The sequence below is a fragment of the Amphiura filiformis genome, unplaced genomic scaffold (genome assembly GCF_039555335.1).
Source record: "Amphiura filiformis unplaced genomic scaffold, Afil_fr2py scaffold_45, whole genome shotgun sequence".
NCBI lineage: Eukaryota > Metazoa > Echinodermata > Ophiuroidea > Amphilepidida > Amphiuridae > Amphiura > Amphiura filiformis.
The window spans coordinates 781749-808442 of record NW_027305509.1 but is presented as its reverse complement, the minus strand read 5'-3'; the positions used below and the strand labels follow the sequence as shown (position 1 = coordinate 808442).

Below are 26694 nucleotides of genomic sequence, written 5' to 3'. Positions count from 1 at the left end.
CTACGGTTAAGAGGTCATAGGTCAAAAAAGGTAGAAATTTCAAATTGTCTCTATGGAGCTCAAACTTGGTGAGTGTGTTGACCTTGGACTAACAAACAAAAGTTTCCACGGTGACCTTTTCGTCAGACCTACGGTTAAGAGGTCATAGGTCAAAAAAGGTAGACATTTCAAATTGCCCCTATGGAGCTCAAACTTGGTGGGTGGGTGGATCTTGGACTAACAAACAAAAGTTTCCACGGTGACCTTTTCGTCAGACCTACGGTTAAGAGGTCATAGGTCAAAAAAGGTAGAAATTTAAAATTGCCTCTATGGAGCTCAAACTTGGTGGATGAGTGGACCTTGGACTAACAAACAAAAGTTTCCACGGTGACCTTTTTGTCAAACCTACGGTTAAGAGGTCATAGGTCAAAAAAGGTAGAAATTTCAAATTGTCTCTATGGAGCTCAAACTTGGTGGGTGTGTTGACCTTGGACTAACAAACAAAAGTTTCCACGGTGACCTTTTCGTCAGACCTACGGTTAAGAGGTCATAGGTCAAAAAAGGTAGACATTTCAAATTGCCCCTATGGAGCTCAAACTTGGTGGGTGGGTGGATCTTGGACTAACAAACAAAAGTTTCCACGGTGACCTTTTCGTCAGACCTACGGTTAAGAGGTCATAGGTCAAAAAAGGTAGAAATTTCAAATTGCCTCTATGGAGCTCAAACTTGGTGGATGAGTGGACCTTGGACTAACAAACAAAAGTTTTCACGGTGACCTTTTTTTTTTTTTTTTTTAAAGGACACACCCTGATTCTGAGATCTGCGAAAGCCAATAATTATGATAGCCGAAAACCGCGAGATACGGGTAACCGCCTAGTTACCCATAATTCGGTGATCTATTGTTCAGTTACGTTATAGACACTGCATGGAAAGTCCCATCATGAAGAGGTTGGTCTGTAGTTTCAAATTTGCAATAATGTTTTTTTAATCTTAAAGAATAGCATCTCCTGTACATATATATTCCAGGTATGGTATATTTATTGATAGTTAGTGTTTTGATTGAGTATTAATTAAATGCCAGTATAAATTTAAATTGCTTGTTTCTTTGTTATTCATTTCCAGTGTCAGAAAAGTTTATCATAAATCTTAACCCACCGTGTGTGGATGATTCAGCTAATGTCTTCCACAAGGGGTGTATGGATTTCAAATGGAATAGCCCATTGCAAAAGATCACTAATCATGCTTGACGTAAACCAATATTTTCCAAGGGCCATTAGTTTGAAATCAATGGACCTGAACTCAGGGTCTTAGCTAGCCACCCGTCTGGCCGTCATTTTAGACAGCCAGTTTGCTCCTGGGACGGGCAAAATTAATGCCTTCGACAGATGCTATATTATAAATTGTATGTTTTGAGAAGCTAATAATTGACCTTTTTAGTAGACCCAATTTGTAGAACAAGGCGCATATCAGCACATATTTGAACTCTTTGAAGCCCCAATGGTAAATGTTTTAAAGGTCAAATTAGGACAGGCAATTTTATTCAAATGACAGGCAACCCTCAACCCTTTAGCTAAGACCCTGCCTGAACTCAAATTGTAAAATGATAATCTTACACTGGTCCACTTTTGTGAGACTTGTCGCTTTGCAAATTAGCAACGGATACCATGAATCGATGTTGAAGTCAGCATTAAGTTTGCCTTGCTGATTTCACAGGATAGCATGCAGGCAGGCCTGTAATGATTTTCACAGGGTTTTGGTCCAAAGGCCCACTTTGTTTCTAGGATGTTTACAAAACAAAATTGATTTAAAATTGTTGCTTCTACATGTATGGGGAGTTTCCAAATCGTCCCGCTGACTGGCCTGAAATAGTGTTTGCCAATTAAAATTGTTAATTGACCCCACATTTCTCTTTGCATGGTGCTTGAGAATCTAAAAAGAGTGTGTGGGTGTTGGGGGGTGAAGTTAGGGATAGAGTGGCCCATTCAGGTAATTCATTTGAAATTCACACTCCCTAGTGTGTAAGATAATAATAATGTTATATATTCCAGGGGTGTGATGGATTTCAACTGGAATAGCCCAAATGTAACAAATTGCACAAATGATGGACGTTTACTTCAACAAATAAAACTCATTTCAATTGTTTTCAAAATATCTGTCACCATTTATTTACAATTTAAATCTACAATTCATATTATTATTATTACAAAGGAAAAAATTGAATTTATCAGAGATGCCATTTATTTTCAGCCTGTTTTGGGGCTTGCTTTTTGGCCTGCATTCAACGCTTTTCAGGTTTTTGAGTGAAACTAACTGGCGTCTCTGATTTATGACCTGATCTGATCCCAATCAGACCCAAGTCTGCAATAATGAATTGAGATCAAGACAAAATAAGGCGCAAAAATACAATAAAAATGTGAGAAAATGAGTATGAAAAGTTCATAATTTTGGAAGCAAGAGTATGCCATTGCCAGGGATGTGGAGGATTTCAACATTTATAGTAAGGCCCCAGAAACAAATTTGTTTGATCTTCGAATCAACCGTCGATGCTGCTTCGATGCTTGTTATTAATGAGCTAACAACTAATTAATCAGAATTAATGCTAGATATTTATATTGGTCAATGTCAATACAGGCACAGATTCATAATTATGTTATTACAATTAACAAGTCTTGAAATTAATTGATTCCATAAATAAAGGATCAACCTTTAACCTAGCATCGATGGTCGATCAAACGATGGAGCTAATTTGTTTCTTTTGCGTAAGTGCAGGTCTATGATGAAAATGGTAAGAGCTCGATTTTCAAAATGTCAGACTTGGGTTTGAGTTCATCGTATCTAGTCATATCTGCAATGGCTACATTTATAATTTGTACTGGAACACCTCTTGAGGGGGCACACCACCATTATGCTTCCCATTGAAACATGTGCAAAAAAGCCTCTCAGAAATCTCTTCTAATTATTTCCCTGCAATAGATAGAGCAATGAAACTGGGCATGGTTATGGGATGATCCTTAAGCTTTAATATATTTTCTTTTGCACATAGATCGCCAATGTCAGTTTTTTGCAAATTTGACATTTTTACCCCATCCCGTGATTTCAAAGCTGTTGAAAGCTCAATTCTTGGGATTTTTACATCGATACATGAAATGCACGATTAGTCCGCCAGAACACATTTAAAATCATTTTTTCTGAACGTAATTTCATCAAAACCGTTTCAGCTTTAGAATGTTATCAAACAAACGTATCTCAGACACATTATTTGCTGAAAAAAAGCTCAATTTCTACGTTTTATGAGGACTATTTTGCGGGTTACACATTTGGCCGCGGAATCTTATAGTGGTATACTCCCTTGACATCACAGTGGACAAATTCCATTCAGCCCATTTTAAAACCTGCCATGATCTTTGCACTGAATTCAACTTGATAAAAATTGTAAATTATTCACTGCAAAAATGAAAATGGGCACTTGTCACCTTCAAACTTGCACTGAGACTACAATCAGTGTTGCCAAAACTTTTCAGCGTCAAGGCGCGGCGCATTAACTCGCCAGGCCGCGGTAAAGGATTCTCAAGTAGCCCAATTTTTCAAGCTTCCTAAAAAAGCGCCCAATACCGGATATTTGGGCGGATTTGCAATTTAGAAGCGAAAACACCCAATTGGGCGGAAAAGCACTTGACTTTAAAACTTCCGGTACTTACTGGGAAGTTACTGACCGATCAATAAATGGTCACAAAACCCATTGTAATTTCAATTTGGAGCTTCAAAGACTCAAAACCTTTAGAAATCGGTTAATTGAAAGGAAAATACATCAAATTAGTGCTGCGGCCTGAGATTGGCAAAAGTAGCCCAATTTTAGACAAGTAGCGGCATGCTTTTTTGAGTAGCGGCAAGTGATTGCCAAGTAGCCCAATTGTGCGCCTAAGGCGCGGCGTTGGCATCACTGACTACAATCGGTCAAATAGGCTATTACAGGTGAAATCCTTACTCCTCTAAATGGAAGACAATAGACATGTCCTTAATCTCCCACACAGGGAGTGTGGATTTCAAATGGAGCCACTTGTTCAGGTAACCCCAATTGAAATTCAAACTCCCTGTGTGGAAGATTAAGGTTATGTCTTCCATACACATAGGGGTGTATGGATTTCAAATGGGCTCGCCCATTGTAACACACGATACGGTACCAAAATTACCATAATGAAATTTTATTTTGGCGTTTTCATATACAAATATGATTAATAGTTAAATACAGTACCGTAATTTCCGGAATATTGGCCGCACGGAGAATAGGCCTAAGCCGCAGGTCCAAAAAAATGCTAACATAAGATCCAATCTAACATAAGATTCAAACCCTTTGGAATCGATCACTTTACTGCAGTTGGAAGTTTATATTCCATATTCTACTTTGTGACTTGAATTTTCAGATCACAAAAATTGTGAGGAAAATCGATATATTGATTTTTATCGATATTGAGTGGCCGATATATAGATTTTTAAAAATCCTGACATTGATGGTCCTTGGTTATGTAAGCCCTTACATTATTATTAATGATAATACAGCGCTAAGAATAAGATACATAATATAAAATGGTACAGAATAGATATAAAATTAGTTTTCTTACACATAGATCGTACTTGCCATAATACATTTTGTTACATACATGTAGTACACTGTCCATGCTGAATGAACCACACGACTTGGAATTGGGTGTATCCTTCGTGTAAGAAAGCACAAAACACAAATCCTAACTCTAATCCTAATTCTAACCTAATTACCCTAACCCTGAATCTATTATTTCATGCTCTCTTACACAAAGAATAAACCTGGAATTGGGCCAATCCGTAAGTGCTCAACAGATTTTGGTAATATCTTCCACAGGGGGAGTATGAATTTTAAATGGAATCAACACATTAACTACCTCCATTGAAACTCACCCTCCCTCTGTGGAAGATTCAGGTTGAAGTGGGTCACAGTGTATTTTAAATTACATGCAGAGTGCACCTACTTTTCCAAGTTTGACAAGAGTCCATTAAAATGTGAAAAACTAAAATATAATAATATGTATATACAGCCCTGTATTAAAACTGAAATGTTCTTCAGTTGAATATTGTTGAAAACTACATTTATAAACCATAGGTCCCACAACTTTTAAGTCCTAACACATTTATAGCGTGATTAGCATCACACATCATTGCGTTTGGTCACAATGGCTCATTATGTAAAAAAAAAGAGGTCGGTTTAGATGAAACAATACAGTAGGCAAGGCCTATTTATTTTGTAAGGATAGTTGAGTCCTTTAGACTCAGGTGGCACTTAAAACGAGCTCATTTTTACATTTTAACATAATGGATCATTGTGGCCGGACGCAGTGATGTGTAAGGCTGTAAATGGGTCCAGATGTGTAAAACAAATTAATAAGGCTACGCACACTCTTTTAAATAATTTATACATTTCTTAAAATATAATTTTGTACATTGGCATGCCAATCTAAGTTGGGTTGTGCCTGTACACCATCAGCTGCCCTAGACATTTTGACAGTATTTGCATTAGGAATTCAATCATGTTTCACAGTTGTTTATCATTGTTTAACAACGATGCGTCCACATCGTTTGCGTAGTTTACTTCACTTCGCGAGGGCAGCAGTGAAGTAAATCACACGATGCACCAGACATGAGCTGTTAAACGGTATGAACAACAGCGGAACATGATTGAATCCCTTTCAACAACGAAAACAAGCTAAAGATAATTCACATGATCAAAGCATGAGGAATGTCAGTTAATCATTTCCATACAGCCTCACAAAATGATTGGTGATTTCTATGTTGATATCAGCAATAAAATGTACTACAGAATAAAATGGCAATGTTTAGCCCCTACCTCCAAAATACTGAATTCAACTCGTAAACATATGCACATAGGTTCCAGGCATGACGAATTTTATGCGCTCACGCATACGCGGGTTTGCTATCGCGTATACATATACGCTAGTCTTTAAAAGTGTGGATTCATCACAGATTAAAAACGGTTGGCTTCTGTACAAAGGTATATAGGAAGTATTTTTGCATTCTACAGTCTGTCTAAAAAAAAATTGTGCAAGTGAAAAGTACCCTCTTTGGCAATTAGAGAAGACTGTTGTGCCATGATGCTTACATCAACGTCAAGGGAGCTTCAGTCTTAGCTCTCAAATGCCATGCAAATTGAACAGAACAAACGGCATTTGAGAGCTAAGACTATGCCCTTGACTTTGATGTAAGCATCATGTCATAACAGTATTTTCTAATTGCCAAAGAGGGCGCTTTTCACTTGCACAATTGTTTTTGAGACAGGCTGTATATTGTGCGCTACCATAACAGCTGGTACCTATAATTGCCTTCTGTCTTTAGTACAAACCTCTGGGGCTGAATAAACCAAGGCACTTTATAAATTTACAATCAGTTTACAATAGTATGTACTTTGACTATTCCGGTTGGAATCCATACACCCCTATGGAAGACATTCACCTAATCTCCCACAGGTAACTAGTGTGAATTTCAAATGGTGGTACTTGAATGGATGTTCACACTCCCTATGTGGAAGATAATAAGTTCATGTCTTCCATAGGGTGTATGGATTGTAGTTGAGAACAATAAGTATTTATGTCTTTACCAATAGCCCTTTAGACCACAACAATTAATTGTTTGGTTGTCCTCCACTGCTTGAACCAAAGTTTCGAAAACTAGAAAAAAAAAAAACACTTCTTTTCCATTATTTCAATTAATTGGATAAAAGAAATGTTATCATAATATTGAAATTCCTGAAATGATTTTTTTTTGCATTTTACATTATGTCAAAGTGTAATATCATTAGGCTTTGTTGGTTTAGCAGAGATGATATCTTACACTTCCTATAATGCATTTCTTCCATTTCAATTTTCTGTACTTATTTGCTATCTAGTGCAACATTAGTCTACTGTAGTAGACCAGTTTAATTTATCATTCCCTAAATTAATCTCTCTGACCTGTCCATGGAAAACTCATCATTCCTGTTCTGATTCAACAGCTCAGCTATCCATGAGAAAAATGGTCTACTGTATTTCGAATATACAATGAACTATGCACTCTATAGAGGGTATGATGTTACCTCATTAAAAATGCTGTCTTGGCTGTTTATGCACATATCCTGTGGTTTTTACAAATTAAGCCGTTTGAATAGCCGTCCAGCGCGTATTATTTGCACAAGGTCCAATGTATACGATTGACGTGTCGCACGTATACGCGATGGTTAAGCTGTCAAATGAAATCTGAATAAAACTTTACCTGACCCAGATAGAGCTACCCCACGTGGGTTGGGTAAGGGTTCATGAACACAGTGGGTTGGGCTAATGCATAAACATGTATGATTGCCTGTCTGTTATTGGTTAAGAATTACCACACACATTAATTTTACTTCATTAACATTCATCTCATATTCGAGATGAAAGAGGTTGAGTCTATATGTTAAGATATGGTGGGTCACACAGGTCATATCCAACTACCGCAGTCCTTTTTTCTCTGGGCAGGGCAGTCACTGGAGATGTGATGTGTTTCGTCATAGATTTTAAATGGTTTCATGCATGGAAACGCATAAATTGTTTATCAAAAAAAAAAAAAAAAAAAAAAAAAAAAAAAGGAATGCAGCGCAGTCTAGTGCAACATGTGTCAACAGTGACAAAAAGTGTGATGAACAGAGCACATCCAGAACTTGCAAATTATGTTTATTTCATGATTATCGACCTGTTTTGCAACGTGAAAACAAATGGAACCTGTACAAAGTAATAGAAGTATCATTTGATGTAATGAGGTGATGTATCATGTTGCAAAATGATTCTGGGAAGGGTAAGATATCTTCATTTGTTTACAAGTTTCTCCCCTGCCCACTCCCTCAAGTTGTGGAGGACAACAAAACTAATTTTTCTTGGCTTTAGTGAGTTTGTTCATGCTGTATTTTCTTATTCGCTGATGCAAATCTGATATCGCAATGGCGGCATTTGAATGGTGCCTTTTTCACACCAGCTCCTCCTACCTGACGATTGCTTTCACCTGATGTAGCGCCCCCTACCTGATGATTGCGTTCACCTGCTGTAGCTTTTCTGGTTTTCCTTGGCGTGGTCTCATCTGTGTTATCATTTACGGCATGACTTTTGCTATTTCTCGTCCCTGGCTTTGAATTTGACTCTTCATTTTTCCTCTTAGCAGCCGATTTTGTTTTATGCGATTGGGGCTCGTCGTCATGGTTATTGCTTATTTTTTGTGCCTTAGCTTGTTTTGAGGCTGTTCTGGTTTCAATAAAATCACTTGCTGATAAATTCTGCAATTTAGTCGGTGATTCCTCTGGGTGTGCGTCAGCTATGTGGCGCTTTAGTTCAAGTAAAATCTTGAAATCGGCATCACAAATTTCACATTGGTACGGTTCTATACCGTGTTTGTTTCGCTTGTGCATTTGCATATTCCCTAATTTGGTGAAGGATTGATCACAGACATCACAAAAGAAGGCGTTGTCTTCGTTATCAGCCCTCCGTCTCGTCACTTGACGATCTGTCTCAATTTTATGAATATTACGTTTGTGTCGTTCCATGTTACCTAACTGCGTGAAGGATTTGTTGCAGATATCGCACACGTACCCGTCTTCATCGTCACCTTTGCGTTTTACCTCACAATCATCTGTCTCAATTCCGTGCATATTCCGTTTATGTCGCTGCATATTGCCTAACTGAGTGAAGGACTTGTTGCAGATATCGCATACAATGCTACCGTCATCTTTCAATTTCGCATCTTTGCGATCAGATTTGCATACTTTGCGATGAGACTTCAGATTTGACTGTGACGTGAACACTCCGGAGCATTTTGCGCATTCAAACTCGTTATGTACAATCTCATGTTCTTCCAAGTCCTCCGTAGTGAAGAAAAATTCATTACAAAACTGACATTTTATGGTTTTGTGAATTTCAGTGTGAGTGTCCTGCTCTTCGCTTGTAGAAAATCGCAACTCACAATAACCACATGGGTAAGGATCCAAATCTTTGTATTTGGTTTCATGTTCACGTAAAGCGCGTAATTCCAGGAATTCACGCATACACTGTGAGCATTCAAATGTTTCCGTACTTGCATGCGCAGACATGTGATCTTCCAACTGTACAACAGTCGTAAAGACTTCGTCACATAAAGAACACGTGAACGACAACGTGCCCTCAGTTTCGCATTCATGATCGTGTAACTGTTTCTTAAAGTTGAAAAACTCTCCACATCTTTCGCAGCGGAATTTTCTTATTCTAGTGTGTTCTGGCAAGTGTTGCGTCAAGTCGGCTTTGGTCAAGAACCGCTCTTGACAATGATGGCATCTGTGTCTACTTTCCTTCAGATGACTTTCTTCATGCTCCTTCAGCTGACTCGCACGTTGAAATCCTTCTACGCACAATTTGCATCGAAACGGTGACAACCCATGCATCCGAGCTTCATGCATCTTCAAGTTGGGGGCACTTGAAAAGATTTCAGCGCAAACACTGCATTCATGAGATCCATCCTGCTCCTGGTTTGTGATATTCCTGTCTTTCTTTTTCATTGTATGTGTAGTTAGATGCTTTTTATAGCTGCTTTCTTCATTAAAAACCAGCTTGCACACCTTACACTCTTTCTGGTGCGTTTTCTCATGAGCTTGAAGCAAAAGCTCCGTTACAAACTCAACGTCGCATGTCTTGCACTTGAACGATTCCGTATGATGGCGTCTGTGCTTTTGAAGCTGGAAACTTTTCTCAAATTTTTGATCGCATTTATTGCAAGCAAACGGTTTGACTTTAGGCACAGGCTTGACTTTGGGGACACAGTGATGGTTCTTAAATCTTGAACCTGACACAAAGACCTTATCGCATGAACTGCACTGGTATTTGTTATCTGTGGGGGCGCTTTTCTCAATCTTTTCTTCGCTAAATTCATTATCTTCAGTTGATATTGAATGTTTTAACTTCTGATGTTTCAGCAAATCGGTCTGAAACTTGTATGCTCGTGTACAGCCTTGGTAATTACACGTATGCATTTTGACATCCGAGTGCGTAGCTTCATGCTGGTTTAAATTCCCTCGTTGCGAGAACTTCTGGTTACAAATTTTACAAGAAAACGGTTTCTCTCCGGTGTGAGAACGCTCGTGGACATGTAACTCGCTTTTATAAAAGCACCCCTTTCCACATATACGACAGATGTATGGACGTTCGTCATTGTGTGCGTGCGTGTTCATATGTGCATGCAAGTTCGTTTTACGCGAGAACAGCCTCCCACAGATAGTACATGAAAAGTTTTTGTCTCCGTTATGCACGATCATGTGTGCTTTCAGTTGAGATTTCGTTTTGAATTTTCTGTTACAACCCGTCTCCTCGCATGGAAATGAATACGACGCCAAATGGGTATTTTTGTGTTGCCATAGCGATGACCTAAGTTTGAAAGTCTTGAAGCAAATAGTACACGAAAGCGGAGTACTTGGTTTGTTATGCGCATGAAAGCTTCGTACGTGGAATTTCAAAACTGTGCCACTGTTAAAGTTTTTCCCGCATTCAGAACACTCGTAGGATTTTGGCATTGTAGGATGTGCTGATTTATGATTTTGTAATTCCGAAAGGAATTGGAATGATTTCTTGCAGATTTTGCAGACATGAGGGCGCTCTCCTGTGTGAATGACGGAGTGAGCTTTACGACTTGCGGTTCTGGCGAAGGCCTTGTCACAATACTGGCATTTGTACGGGCGATATGGTGAGATTCCTAAAAAGAACAAAGGACAACAATACTGGTTATTTTATTATTATTCAGTGGTTGAAAAAGGCCAATTCCACGCCAAAAGTGCCTTTTGTAACGTCCGTAACAAAATTTTGGAACATTATTTCTCAAAATAGGAGCATTTATTTCAAATTTGCTAACCATGCTTCCATAGATAAAAGTCAGACCTACTTCAAGGTAGTAAAGAAAAATATCTGAGGAAGTACCTTGACAGTCTTTTTTCATTGTGAAAAACGTTACGGACGTTACATTTGAGATAAAATGTAACGTCCGTAACACTAAATCAACAGTGTAGGACGATACAGGAGTATTAATTTCAAACTTGCTTTTCATTTTTACATAGAATGGAGTCAGGGCTTGCTCAATATAGTAAAACAGAAAAAAATAAAACATGGAACTGAATGGAGATTTAAGGATATGTACCATCTGTCAAAAAGGCAGGCACTTTCGCGTAACGCTCGTTTCTAATTTCTGTAGCTAATTAACTAAGAAAGCCAAAACAAAATTGCTTCATTATATTGAACATTAGAGTGTGTACTAGTACCTTACTAAGAAATAAAGTGTTATCCTAACAGCAAACATGTGTGCTATTCACTTAAAAGTTGCAAGTTGCATGTATCTGTAACGTCCGTAACGGTGGAATTGGCCAAAATTAGACTTAGAGAATAAATGATAAATATTTTGTGGAGTGGATGCCGGCGCATTATCCACTACGATACAATATTGGACTTATTTTTGGTCAGTTAAGGTGGTACTACACCCCATATATTTGAGACTACCGCCTTCTAAGTTGGAATCAGAATCAGTGGCATAATTATACATTGCTGCCTTACAATGTACTGGCTAAGCCTAATGACCACTACCAGAGTCAGTGGCATAATTATACAGTACTACCTTATATTACGGGTTAAGTGTACAATGTACTATTCCAGTTAGAATTCATACCCTTTATGGAAGACATGACTTTAATCTCCCACACAGGGGATCTACATGTAGATTTGAAATGGGATGGCAGACTCCATTTGAATTCTACACCCCCTGTGTGGGTGATTAAGGTCATGTCTTTCAAAGGGGGTGTATGGATTTAAACTGGAATAGCCCAATTGTATATACCGGTAGCCTTACCTGGATGAGAACGCATGTGGTTTTGAAGCTCAAATCGAAATGAGTAGCCTTTTCCACAGAATGGGCACTGATAGCGTCCTTGTCCTGTATGTTTAGCTTCATGGCTCTGAAGATTGGAAGCTTTGGCAAAGACTAGGTCACAATACTGGCACTTGAAAGGTTTATCTCCTGAAATTTTGTAAAAGAATACACCCAAAATGCATTAGGAATACACCCAAAATGCATTAGGAATACACCCAAATGTATTAGGAATACACCCAAATATATTAGTGAATACACCCAAATGTATTAAAATTAGAAATACACCCAAATGTATTAGGAATACACCCATATGTATTAGGAATACACCCGAATGTATTAGGAATACAACCAAATGTCATCAACGAGAGTGCACCTAAGTGCTGCCAACTTGATCCAATACCAACATGGCTGGTCAAAGAGTGTCTTGACGTACTGCTCCCACATATCAAGAAAATCGCAAACTTGTCGCTTGCATCTGGTACAGTGCCTACTGCATTCAAATTATCGCACATTTTCAGCTTTTGAAAAAACAGAATCTCGACCCAAACGAGTTAAAAAACTATGGACCTGTCGCCAATCTGCCAATTATGTGCAAAGTCCTGGAAAGGATCATGACCGCTCAATTCCATTCAACGGAAACTGCTCTGCTGTGTATTACAACGACCTGTTACTTGCGCTTGACAAAGGCCATCAAGCAGTGCTTCTGTTACTCGACTATTTCTCTGCCTTTGATACAATAAAGCACATCATGTTATCTGAAAGATTCCAAAGGAGGTATGGCATATATGGCACTGCTTTACAATGGTGTGTTTCATTACTTTCATATCTGGATAGTCACCAACAAGCCGTTGTCATCGGAGATTCCATCTCTGAGACTCTGATCCTTTCCCGCTACCTTGGGGTGTTCCCCAAGGATCTGTTAAAGGACCACTTGATTTTATTATGTATAGTGCTCCGCTAATGCTCATCATGATATTCACCATCTAATTTATGCCGACGATACTCAACTGTACCTGACCCTGGAATATATACCCATCATCCTCAAGCTGTAAACATTCTTGAATCATGCATTTTATACGTTCGCTGTTGAGCAATCCAAAACAAACTCATGTTAAATGACTCAAAAAGGTCTCTTTTCTTGTCCATTAGGCTTAAGGGGTACTACACCCCTGTGGTAAATTGTGACTATTTTTGCATTTTTCTCAAAAATAATAACACACTGGTAACAAAAGTTATGTATATTATTGGGGCAAGGAATCTAATTACTATACTGAAATTTCAGTGACTCAAGGCAAGCGGTTCAGTATAATATGAGTGGAAATAAGGTACATCCTAGCGGTACCTCTTTTCTTATCATAAATAATGAACCGCTTGTCATGGGTCACTGAAATTCCAGTGTAGTAATTGGATTCCTTGCCCCTATAATATACGTAACTTTGTTACCCTTGTGTTATTAGTTTTGAGAAAAATGCAAAATAGACACAAATTTATCGAGTGTAATACCCCTAAATATCTCTTCTTTGCTTTTTACGGGCCCTCCGAGGTCTCTTTTTTATGGGTCCATTAAGGTATCTTTTCTTTGCTTATTTAAAAGCTGTTTACATACCCACTTAGAAGCTCTTTTCTTTCCTTTACGGGCCTCATTTTGGAATAATTAATAATAATAATATTTCGGAAGAACCTTTTTTAGATTTTGGAAATTGGAATGGAGAACCCTTTTTCATATTCGGAATAGAGAACCATTTTTCGTTTTTGGAATAGAAAACCCATTTTTTCATATTCGGAATAGAGAACCATTTTTCATATTCGGAATAGAGAACCTTTTTGAAATAGGGAACCTTCGTAATAGAGAACCTTTTTAATTTTCGGAATAGTGAACCTTCAGAATAGCAAACCTTCGGATTAGCGAATCTTCGGAATAGCGAAGTTCGCCCGAATTTTAGTGGTAAATTACATAGTTGGATTCAGAAACCTACAATGTGCCTCTAAATCAAAGAAGTAATTAAATATCCCTTACGACATGTACGAAATGACAACAATTTTCACTTTTTCATCAGTACAAAAGATGATTAGTTTCACAGCATAAACTTCTTATTTTATGGTTAAATTGTGTGCTTTAAAATTTCACTTTGTGCAGGTAGATTTTCTATGTTACCTGCACAAATGCAAGTAACTTTTTTCTAGTAAATCGAACACTGGAAATGATGCAAATTTTGCCAAAGCTCACTACCATTCGCAAGATGCTGTGAACTACCAAATCACAACAGTTTAAAAGTTGCTAACCTTAAATATATTAGGTTACTTTTGAACAAAGGGTTTCTCGTCTTTATTTTCTTATACACCAGAATGTATTTAAAAAGGAATAAACCCAAAATTCAATGTATTGTAAGGAAACACCTAAATGTATTAGGAATACACCCAAATGTATCAGGAATACACCCAAATGTATCAGGAATACACCAAAATGTATCAGGAATACACCCAAATGTATTAGGAATAAACCCAAATGTATTAGGAATACACCCAAATGTATTAGGAATACACCCAAATGTATTAGGAATGCACCCAAAAAACTGACTGTGGATGGAGAGTTAGAGCTACTTTAGAGAGATTTCATACCATTATGACGTTGTTCATGTGTGCTTAGATTACTCTGCTGGGTGAATCGTTTCCCACATGTTAAGCAGACGAAGGGTTTCTCAGCCTCATTGTGCCCTGTGGTTTCTGTGCAGATTTCAGCTTGATGTTTCTCTAGGCTAGCTTTGTCGTCAAACACTCTCTTACACTCTTTACAGGTGAAGTTGGCGGTCTGAAATGAAAAGACACCCAAATGTATTAGAAATACACCCAAATGTCTCAGAAATACACCCGTCCCAAATGTATTAGGAATACACCCAAATGTATTAGAAATACACCCAAATGTCTCAGAAATGCACCCAAATAAACTCAACCCAGAAAGTATTGAAACGATTACAGATGGTCAGATATATATCGGGAACTGAATAGGAGCTACTTAAGTGCAACTGTCAAAATCTGACTTGAAGCCACTCAAGCGCCAACAACTCGACCAAATGATATCGTAGAGCAACAAAAGAGGTATCAAAATGCGCGGGAGAAAGCTGCGCTTTATGGGCTATTTCATTATAAATGACACGTTCACAAAAATGGCTTTTATCATATCTGGTTGATATAATTAGGGTGATAATGCAGTGTTATTAACTTAATTCTAAGTATGCCACAAACTACAAGCTACATGAGCATTTTTACAGAATTCTGTCTATTTTTGTTTAAAAAAATTGCCAAAAGGTACATTTTAACCCAATTTTGGAGTCCCATTTCATTTTGCCCATGTATTCTGAATTAATTCTTTGAAAAATTAGGTACATTCTATGGCAATGTGCTTGTTGCAATGAAAATATGATATGTGTGGAACATCATGCAAGTTGAATGGTGAAAATTGGTGCAAAAATGTTAAAATTCCGTAGATTCTTGCAAAATTGGCATTTTGCGTTAAATAAAAAAATGAGTGTCCTCTCCAATTCATGCCTCCATTTTTGTTAACATTAAAGGGTCAGTCCATGTCGAAACAGATTGAGTGTACACCCACCCTCTTGGATATTGCTCTCCTTTGGCTCAGGGGTACCTTTCATGGATCCCTAGGTGAGGTCACAAGAAAAAATTCAAATTCCATTTAGTTTTTGCGAATGGCGGGCAATCAAAGTTTGGCGACCTCGACCAAAATTGTGAATTTAAGGGGTCCAAATGACAAAGTGCTCTCTTTGAGGGGCACTTTCTTCTTAATTGAATCAGTTGTGATCCTCTTTTTGAATGTGGTCACTCACTGGCTGTGTCTGAAATACCTAATGCCAAAAAAGATAGATTTGAATTTCGTTGGGATTTCAGAGGGGTCAAAATCAGCACTTCGTACTGTTCAATCAAATTATCTTGATTTTGAAGGACCCATGATAATGTCACAGTGCACTTATAGGTCCTAATTATGTTCAGAATGGATTAACCATATGCCAATGTCTATGAGCAATTCAAAAAAAAAGAGAAATTTCTAGACCCCTACAGAATTTTAGGCCACCCCTAAAGTGGTTCAGCCACAAATGGCACTTAAAGTCGGCAAATTTTGACCCCTAATAACTTTAGGTGTACACCAGATATGAATTTCTAGTCTTTTGCATCTGAAAGAATGTAGTTTAATGTTACTAGGAACATAAGATTTGTTTTGTATTTTTTGTGTTTTAGTATTAAGTTGGCGCTTTCAAAAATAGTCATTTTGCCTAACATACCATGCATACAGGATACGGTACAAAATGCCAATTTTAGTATGATATTTTTTATATTTTTGATCACTTTATAGCCATTTGTATTATTTATCCTGATATTTCAAGTTGCTCTTGAGTCAAGTAATAAGAAAAAACTACTTTCTAATCCTCTGTATGGATTTTTAAGGGGATCAAAAATGTACTTCCTGGCAGCGATGCACATGCAAAGTACAGGTTATGGGGGTCAAGTTTTCAGAATGCTCCCAATTATGTCAAGTTATATATCAAATTACTCGTATGGTCATGAGGATTCCAAAAATGTATAGTTTGTTATGTGTCAGACCTTTCAGGAGGCGCTATGACGAAAAAATGTTCATAGGTCAACGACCTTTTGAAAATATCAAAACACAAAAATACAAAACAAATCTTATGTTCCTAGTAACATTAGACTACATTCTTTCAGATGCAAAAGACTAGAAATTCATATCTGGTGTACACCTAAAGTTATTAGGTGTCAAAATTTGCTAATTTTAAGCGCCATTTGTGGCTGAACCACTTTAGGGGGCCTAAAATTCTGTAGGGGGTCTAGAAATTTATCTTTTTGTGAATTGCTCATAGACATTGGCACATGGTTAATCCATTCTGAGCATAATTAGGACCTATAAGTGCACTGTGGCATTATCATGGGTCCTTCAAAATCAAAGATAATTTGATTGAACAGTATGAAGTGCTGATTTTGACCCCCCCTCTGAAATCCCAACGAAATTCGAAATCAATCTTTTTTGGCATTAGGCATTTCAGACACAGCCAGTGAGTGACCACATTCAAAAGAGGGTCACAACTGATTTAATTAAGAAGAAAATGCCTCTCAAAGAGAGCGCTTTGTCATTTGGACACCTTAAATTCCCAATTTTGGTCAAGGTCGCCAAACTTAGATGGCCCGCCATTCGGAAACGAAATTGAATTTGAATTTTTTCTTGTGACCTCACCTAGGGGTCCATGAAAGGTACCCCTGAGCCAAAGGAGAGCATAATCCAAGAGGGTGGGTGTACACTCAGTCTGTTTTGACATGGACTGACCCTAAAGAGGAAATATAAAACCTTACCCTACCTGTATAATCTGTGTTATATTACCAATTGATGGGACAGGGCACTGATTGAGGAATTCATTTATTTTACATACAGTAGACCACTTGTTCTTGATACCACAGTTCCGCGTTAAAAATTTGTCCTCTCCAGAACTGAAGTTAATTACTAATTGTTGAAATAAGAAGGATTATATCATAGAATGTGAAATTTGTAGAGGAAGAGTGGTCTTCCTTCTACCAAGGTGGCACATGATTTGGTATTTGTTGCATTTTTGCAAGCCTGTATCCACGATTCTGTTTGCAATTTAACAAATGTCCTCTCCAGCACAATTATGTCATTTCCATGAATTGGTAAACAAACTAAAAATAAAAATTTCAAAGAGCCAAACCCACAAGAAATTTTTGCATTTTATTGCAAATTATGCTTACAAACCACTTTAGTGTTCAAATTATTGTCCAGTTGTTGAGAACACATATGATATTATTCTGCATTGAACTTGGTTAGCTAAAAATTGCAATATTCCTAATTTAACCAGAATATTAACCCTGTTTGTAGTGGATTTTAAATGCTGGGGATCTTTTATGCAATAATATTGATGCAATAATATTGATGCAGCTATTTCTAAAGTTAAAGTATGCTTTATTATGTGTTAAAAAATGTGTCCTATCCAGAACAAATGACACAGGAGAGGTCTTTTATTTTAGGTTTTCCATGACTAGTACAACAGATTGACGCAGAATACTCACTTATGCATCAGTGTAGCTATTGGGCAGGACAAAATGACTATTTCATGAATTTTTCATGTGAAGATAAAGTTTATCCTTAAAATATGTAGTAATTTTGCACCATTTATCTGGATTAGTATCAATTTACTAATTGTTTATTGAAACTGGCATATTTAAGACACTGAAGTGTAAAGGAACATACAACAATTATTACAGACTAAATATGAATAAGTATGAACCCAATGTTGGTTACATATGTACTCTTTCAAAGTTGTGTATTAAATTGTTTAAAAAATGTCCTCCAGGCGGCAGCTATGTTTTACACAGCAAAAATTCAATTTAATTTTTTTAATGGTTCCTGAGGGTTTGACGCTCTAATATTTTGAGAATTATTGACACACCATCTGAACTTTGAAATGATAATGAATTTGCATGAAATAAATGAGTTTGAATTTTGACCCCTTTTGGGACTCAATGTTGTCATTTATAATGAAATAGCCCTTATATACTTTAAATAAGTTTTTGCTATATTAAGGCCATGTGTTTTGAACTCGAAGGGTGGCGGCGTTGCATTTTTCCAGATCCTTTCGCCAAAAATGTTTATAACTTGACAACCACATACACTACAGACATAAGTGTGGTGTCAATTTAAAGCTGAAACTCCATACTGCATGCTGTGCGAAATTCATTAATGTGTGTTTTAGGGTATTGGAGATATGTCCATTTGTTTTTGGACTATTCAGAGTGGCGGTGGCTGAGAAGCGGTGGCTGAGGAAGCGGGCTGTATAAACCCTATGGAAGGCACAGCATCATGAGCATTGCAGTTATATTTTTAAATTGCTCCCATTTGCAAATTATAAGGCCCCTCTCCATGTAACTTGGACCCAAGTAAAGAGGTATTAGATAAGCTGTGTTTTAGGTCAAAGGTGGGGTCAAAGGTCACGGGTCAAAGGTCATTTTCCGAAACCGTAATAAAATAGGTATATACCCTACCTTAAATACAAGTATACATTTTCTGAAGGGAAATTTCATGGGGAGTTCAAATATGATGAGCAATTAAAGATACATGTAGGGGCAGAGGTTAAAAAAATATGTCTTGAAAGATGAAAAATGAAAAAGTTAAATTTTAGCTGACAATTTCAGTCTGGACAATTTAACAATACCCCCTACAATTTTTTTAATGGCATATTTGGATTGCTCATGCAATTTCCTTTCAGGAAATGTATATAGTTTGCATGGGGTGGAGTGCGTATTTAAAATTTTATGTCAACCTCGGAAGGCGTAAATAAGCTCAAAAAGGCTGCGCAACACAAAATGGGGCGAGTTCAAGACACATGGCCATAAATTACAGTTCCCGATATATCAGATATGGCAGTCTAATCGTTAGATTCTATTTGTCACAGTTCGTGATCATTTTTGTGGGACACGGTGAGAGAGACGGCGTCTTACAATGTAAATCATCTTTATTCGCCGAAATTCCAAATGATATATTCATTGCGTTTCAAGAATTAGGTACCGTACTGTAAGAATCCTCGCCAGTGCTGTACGGTGCGACCAATTTTTTGTGATGCGCCTAAACATTTAATCCCTGGCGCCAATGGCGACCAACTATTGAAGCTTTTAATCGCCAGCGAATAGGATAGGATCTAGGTCAAAAGTTTTACTGTTTTTTGTAAGTGAAGGTGGCGTCAAACTAAAGTCAAAAAGAACTTTGAATTTGATGAACTTCTTGGGAACAAGAGGAGGGATGAAACAACAAACTCAGATGTACTAATATAAAGTTAGTACTAGTGGTAAATTATGTAAGGTCATGGAACTGGAAATGGAAGTAAGCCTAAAAAAACTTAAAATTTACCGTAGTTTTAAACCATTGTGGCAGAATGACTTGAGCAGTTGGAATACGATGAGTTGGCGCCTCAGTTTTTTTTATGCCGGAGCAAAATTTGGGCGCCTAAATTGATAAAGTTAGGAGCCATTGGCTCCTCAATCAGTTTTTGCACCGTACAGCACTGTCACTGATCATGCTGATCCTCGCACGGTTTTGATCCTCATTATGAGACTAATAATGAGTACAGTTTTACATGTATATGCACAGTTGTAGTAACTACAAATTTCGAACGTTTGAGGACTTGTTCTCAAGTTGTAGAAGGTGCCATAGGGTGTCTAGAATGTTAATTGTTTTCATTATAAATGTCACAAAATATTAATATTGACAATAATTAACAACCTGTTTGACCTCTCCATATATTCATACATTGCTCACCTGTGTTTTCATATGGCTAACTCCATGAAGTTGGGGCACAAAGTGTGACATAAGGGTCAAAATTTCAAAATGACTTAATTCTAAATGTAATGTGTGTTTTAGTTACTTCAACTATCATACTTCAACAAAAAAGTGATCTTTTTACATTGGAAAGTACAGAATTTCGTGGTAGTGCTTTGTTGTTCAGCAGTCAAGGCAAATATCACGATGCTACATGGACACCATTTTATACTAGCTCTCTCTATTTTAAACATACTGTCCATGACATGTCTTAATAAAATACTTTTTTATGATGTCCTACCATGGCAAATTCGCATAATATTACCAATTACACTATCTTAAATCAGAAACAAAAGTTATGAGGCATCAAAAATGAAGGATGACAGGTAAATCTATTCAAAATTATGTTTGATTTCTTTTTGTATCTAAAATTCACAAGGAATATATTTGCAGCTACCTAGGATGGTTCAGAAAGTATTAGATTCACAGCTGGTAGTTTATTTTGAAACTAGAAGTAAAAAAACTTGCCTTTGTTGCAAAAATTCAACATAATTCTACCGATGCTACTTGGACACCGTGTCCTGTAGAATCGGTAGGATTGTGAGTTTTGCACAAGAAGTAATCATACTTTGTGGTAAAGTTATTTATAAAATTATATTTGGGCCTACAGACATTAAAAGTTGTAGAAAAATAAAACAACGATACCTAAAAAACTGGTGAATACATAAAACTGACAAAACTGAGTACCGATGCTACATGGACACCGTGTCTGATAGTGCATAAAAATTTGTATTGAACACATAAATAGTTTACAATGTTTGCCTGCCCTCAAAAGTTAATATGTTTAGTTGTTTGTCATCTAGTTTCAAAATATAAGAAGAAATTACATAAATTTTAACTGTTTACTTCCCAATGCTATACTTCGATCACGATGCTACATCCCGATGCTACATGGACACCGCACCATTTTTTCAAAATATTTACTCTTTGGTAAAATAGCAGCTCCTCAAATCAAGTTCCCTTGAAAACCCCTACCCAGTCACATCTTAAAATAGTCCATTCATGTCAGTATGTGCACTGACCTTGCTGTAAGCAAGTATAATGGTTTGAAATCTCCCGATGCTACACGTGGACACCACAGTGACATTTTCTCATGAAATTTAAAAACGACTAAGAGCTTAGGCACAAATGCTGGTCAAATTTCCTATAAACACGTTTACATCAATAAAAACACAAAACAAATTGATTTGAATGATACATGTATGTGCTGTGGGTGAGCTGTTATACCGATGCTACACTTATTTTTCTGGACACCGCGTGTAGCATCGGGAAGCTCATTTTGACATCCCATAAATTTTAATTGACTGGTTTCTGTTTTGTTTAAATGTACTTTTTAGTTACTACCAACATTAATTCATGTAATATTATGTCAAACTGTGACTGTTTGCTGTTACACTTGAACTTATTTGTCTTCCGCATACTTGCTTTTTCTATGTCACATTTTTGCCCTAAAAGTGTTGGACACCAACCACTTAATGGCCCGTAAAAATAAAAAAATATAATAGGTACAATTTTCAAGTAACTTTTACATGAAAGTTAAACTTCATATCTATTTAGAAAATATCAACTGAGGAGAAAAGGTTCATATAAGAAATATTAAACTGCATTTATACTATAAAATTCTCCCAATTTGTACTGTGCCCCAACTTCATGGAATAAGCCATATCACATTTTGTTGTGAAAAATTATTACAAATGTGTAATTTGCAGTCATTTTTGGAGCAACGATTTCTTCGTACCGACGGCTAAGTGTGTATGTGAATGCACATTAAACACATACAAACACATACACAGTACCTGTTGGAACTCCCAGTCGGAGCCGGGAGTTTCAATTATTGGAACTGGTAATGGTATATGCATAGTTTTTGAAATTTGTTATTTGGAAAAGCGGCGCAAAGTCTTTTAAGGGTGTAAATCAAATTTACACACAAAATGGGAAACACAAGTCTGTCATGTCTGTGGACATGTATAGGAACGGCTAGTCCGAATAATCAGACCCAGAACAAAATATTAATTTCTGACATATTAATTTCTGAACTGTTTCCATATGAAATCTTGCGAGTCTAATGAGGACATCGTATTAAGTTCCTTGCACTAATTTTATCTGGTAAATTCAGACCTCACCTTTTTGCCTGGTGATGAATAAAGCTGCTCGTTGTCTTCATACGTAACGGTGTTTTCAAGTTGAACAGTCACAGTGTCAGTCATGTCAGTGCTGAAACCGAAATTATCGACAATATGATCGGCTGCTGTAGGCTCCTCATTATGAGCGTAAAAATCGCTTTCTTCGACCTGACGGGTAGCACCGCTTTGCCCACCATGACTCTCTTCATTGAGAACACCAGTACAACTTAATTCAACAGGATTTTCCATGTTTAAATGGCTGGAAGAGTCAGTACAAAACCCGGGGGTTCTTTGAAAAATTTTGTACGGGGGTGTGCCACGCAGACTTTCGGATGCTGACTTTCTCTATACCTACTTTTTGCTGTTTTTGCTACCCATCAGTATACCAATTTTCAAGAAAAAGCACCCAAAAAGCACCCAAATTTGCCATAATTGGGCGCTTTAATGGCATTTTTGCCCAAATGCGCCCAATTGGGCACATTGTTATCCACTGAAAACCCACCCATCGATATACCAAAATCGCTGAAAAGGTACCCCAAAACCGTGGCACATCCCCGTATACCTTCAACCAGGAAGAACCCCCCCCGGGGTACAAAATGCGTGGCTTTCCTTCCTAACACCGTGAACTTCCGACGCTGTAGGCGGCCATGTAGTTATTGGCGGTCCAATCACAGGCAAAGATTTGCATGATTAGACGGAAGAAATTCCTTTTTAATCGGAAGCACCGTGTCCACATAATGTACGGTCGCGGTTTGCCACAACGTAAATCAAATCAAATAAATACGAAATGAAGACCACGTGAAATTTACAACATTCAGATTCAGATTCAGATTAAATTTATTTCAAATTCGTGGCCCGTAGGCCAAATTACATGAAATATTACAGTTGTAATGTTTACATTAAAAGACATAAAAAACATATAAAATTACATGAAAACACCATAAAATTACTCAAAGAAATTAATTGCACTTGTTGAGGCAAAATCTCAGTCACACAGCTCACACACTCCCACATTCTCCACACACACCTTACATACACACACACCTTACATACACACCCCCCTTACATACACACACACCTTACATACACTCACACCCGAACTATCAGCCCTCCACACACACACCCCACACACCAGATGCACTAAAGAATTTAATTTAATAAACAGTAATTAATAAATAACATAACAAAATATTGCACATAAATATTTGGACCAGCCAAATTATAAGGGGCAAATTCAATACATCAAGATAAAATGCTGTCATAAAATCACAGTTAAACACACCAGCTGAATATGAACATGATGAGATGCACTAATTAAGTAGATGAGTGAGATAGGGTATTGAGAACATGACAAGGTTTACCGCGTTTGGGGGGGGGCAGGGCTGTCAACTCTCACGCATTGGCCGTGAGTCTCACGCATTGGGTCACTTTCTCACGGTCTCACGCCAAGGTAGTATAATCTCACGCCTAGGTAGTAAACCCGGGGTCATAGGGCCTGCACTTTGGCTCGTTTTTTGCAGGTTTAGGGGAAGGTGGGGCATAACGGAACACTTAACTTTGAGGATGCTCTGTGACGTCACCATAAGTAATATGACTGTAAAAATTATATGTTCAGTTGAAGTTTGTATAATTTACCTTTAATATACCATTAACCAATATAACTTGAATCTTACAATTTTTATAAAAATGAAGAAATATTTTCAACAAAAAAAAACCGTTTTGCCCCACTATCGGGGCAAAACGGAACCCCTATGGGGCAAAACGGCACCCTGGGTGCAAACTTATATCAGTTGTTCCATCGGTAGGCCCTAGGCCTAGTTATATGTAGGCCTATATTCAGTTACAATATTAAGTGGGCCTACCATCTCTGTGGAGTGAGTGGTTAACTTCTTATACACCAATCCGAGAAGCGTTTACTGTATTTGGCCCTCTATTGACGGCAACACAGATGTACCAGAGCGGGAGATTTAATTCGCAATTCAATACTCATGATTGTGTATTGAATATCACTGTTGTGTACAATTCCCGGGTACAATTCTGTATAGCACACAATAAATAATGGATGGAACCCCCGACCTCGGGACACCGCAGTTTTACATCGGGGACACCGCAGTAATGGCGAAGTCGGATAGGTGTATAGGCCTAGTAGGCCTATAATATGTATGACCAATATTTGATCAGAAAGAAATATTCAGTAGGCCTACCATTTCTGTGGAGTAAGTGGTTAACTTTTAATCATTAATTCTATCTGTAGGTCTAGTTATATGTCTATGTTTCAGCGAAGTGTTTACCATGTTCGAGTAGGCCCCTAGATAACGCCTAGGCCTATAGTTCCTTGAGTGAAGACAAGTTATGTCCAATTGGGGCAAAACGGAACCCATCTGTGGGACAAAACGCCCGGGGCAAAACGGAACCCTGTTCCGTTATGCCCCACACCTAGGGTTCCGTTTTGCCCCATACCCGATTTTTTTAGAAATAGGTTGCACGCATAATACATCGTAGCATATTATTATAGGCCATGCACTTAATACAGCTCATGGCTAGTATCTTCGTGTTTACAATATACACAATTATTTGGGAATCCGATATTAATGAAGTAAAATTTCAGCGCATTAAACATCTACATATCTTACACCAGACGGGTAGTAATTTTTTGACTCGATCTTGCTCGAATGTCAGTGGATTGTTTCAGATAAAATTTTTGTTGTAAATCCTCGTAGCCATACTTGTGTTCCTCAATATAATTTGCATAGACGGCAGTATTGCGAAGGCCTATTTTTCCAGGTGGTTCCGTTTTGCCCCGGGGGTCCGTTATGCCCCACCTTCCCCTACATGGTCCAATAATCACAAGATGACTGACATGTGGTAACAAAGGAAGCAGTCACTGCAATTTGATTATGTCCCATATGATTGGCCATTCAAGACACCCCTGTGAATATACTATAGCGGCCTTTTCAAAATATAATACCTGTTTGCTTGACTGACAATACCCGGGAACAATACACACAGTATATGCATTGGACAAACTTTTTACAATAAGCATGATAAGTGATAATGTGACCTCCAGATTTATACATCGTTCGTCTCGCACACTGACAACATTTGATTGAATGGACTGTAGGCTACTGCGCCGTGATTACGAGTACGGTGAAGGACACCGGTTCAAATCCTTTGTTTGGAGCCAATCGATAAAAGCATGCAGGGCCTCTATTCAGCATCGAAGTGGTTACGTAATTCTCTTGGTTACCGGATCACGCTATTTTGATATGCCTTCAAGTGCCATATACTTTGTGTGGTGATTGTTTCGATCGTGGTTCATAACTCAAGCGCGTGATCCCGTTGACATATAGTAACATTACGTAACTTCGATACTGAATTTACCCATGTAGGCCTACAGTTTATCCCTACATAACCTATGTCTTGAATACGCTGGCAAAGTTATGTAATAATCGGATTAATACTATATAGCAGTAGGTAAAAACAAGTTTTGAATAATCCGCGCTATAAAGTCCCATTCAGTGATCCCAGCGAAAGTGAAAAAAAATCAAATTGTTACGTTTATAAATTTTTTAATGAAAAACAAATGGCAAAAAAAACAAAACAGGAAAACGACAGTATTGACGAAGTTGAAGCCCCATTCAAATACATGTAGCTAATTTATATACTGTCAGTACCGGTATATAAATTACAGACTCACGTAAATGCATTATTTTTTGTCTTAGACACACGGCTTTCGGCTGAACCACTGCACTAGCAAGCTATGTTAGCACATCTATGACAATGACGAAAGGTACAAAATCAGCCATAGGCCTTTAGATAGCAGAAGACACCAAAGTGGTGTTTTATGACCGTTCAATTCACGCCGAGTGTCCTTGACAGGTTTGACTATACCCAGTGGGCACACGGGTCAGTTTCTGACGTTGTATCGACGTTGTATCAACGTCCGATTTCGACGTTGAAATAAGGTTGAAATCACGTTGTATTTGCAAATGGGCATCAACCTTGATACAACGTTGTATCGACGTTGTATCAACGTCGAAATTCAACCTGATTTCAACCTGATTTCAACCCGATTTCAACCCGATTTCAACCTGATTATAACCCGATTTTAACCCGATTTTGTAAATTATCATTCAAATATAGGGCCTAATTACTAAATAATAGTAATAAATTGATACTTACCCGTGCAGAGTTTCACAATCGGCCGGCTGGTGTATTATATCATGATTATAGGCCTGGTATCGCCCTGGGGAAATGCCACGG

General features: G+C 37.7%; 1 protein-coding gene across 1 annotated transcript; it reads right to left on the bottom strand.

Annotated features, from left to right (window-relative positions):
• Window positions 1-4275: 4275 nt before the first annotated feature.
• LOC140144221 (uncharacterized) lies at window positions 4276-22690 on the bottom strand. The gene is made up of 4 exons (XM_072166039.1): window positions 22432-22690; window positions 14521-14710; window positions 11881-12048; window positions 4276-10740 (listed from the first exon to the last, which is right to left on the bottom strand). Exons 1-4 carry the CDS (start codon window positions 22678-22680, stop codon window positions 7916-7918), a joined length of 3432 nt encoding a protein of 1143 aa, XP_072022140.1. The 5' UTR covers window positions 22681-22690; the 3' UTR covers window positions 4276-7915.
• Window positions 22691-26694: the final 4004 nt, after the last annotated feature.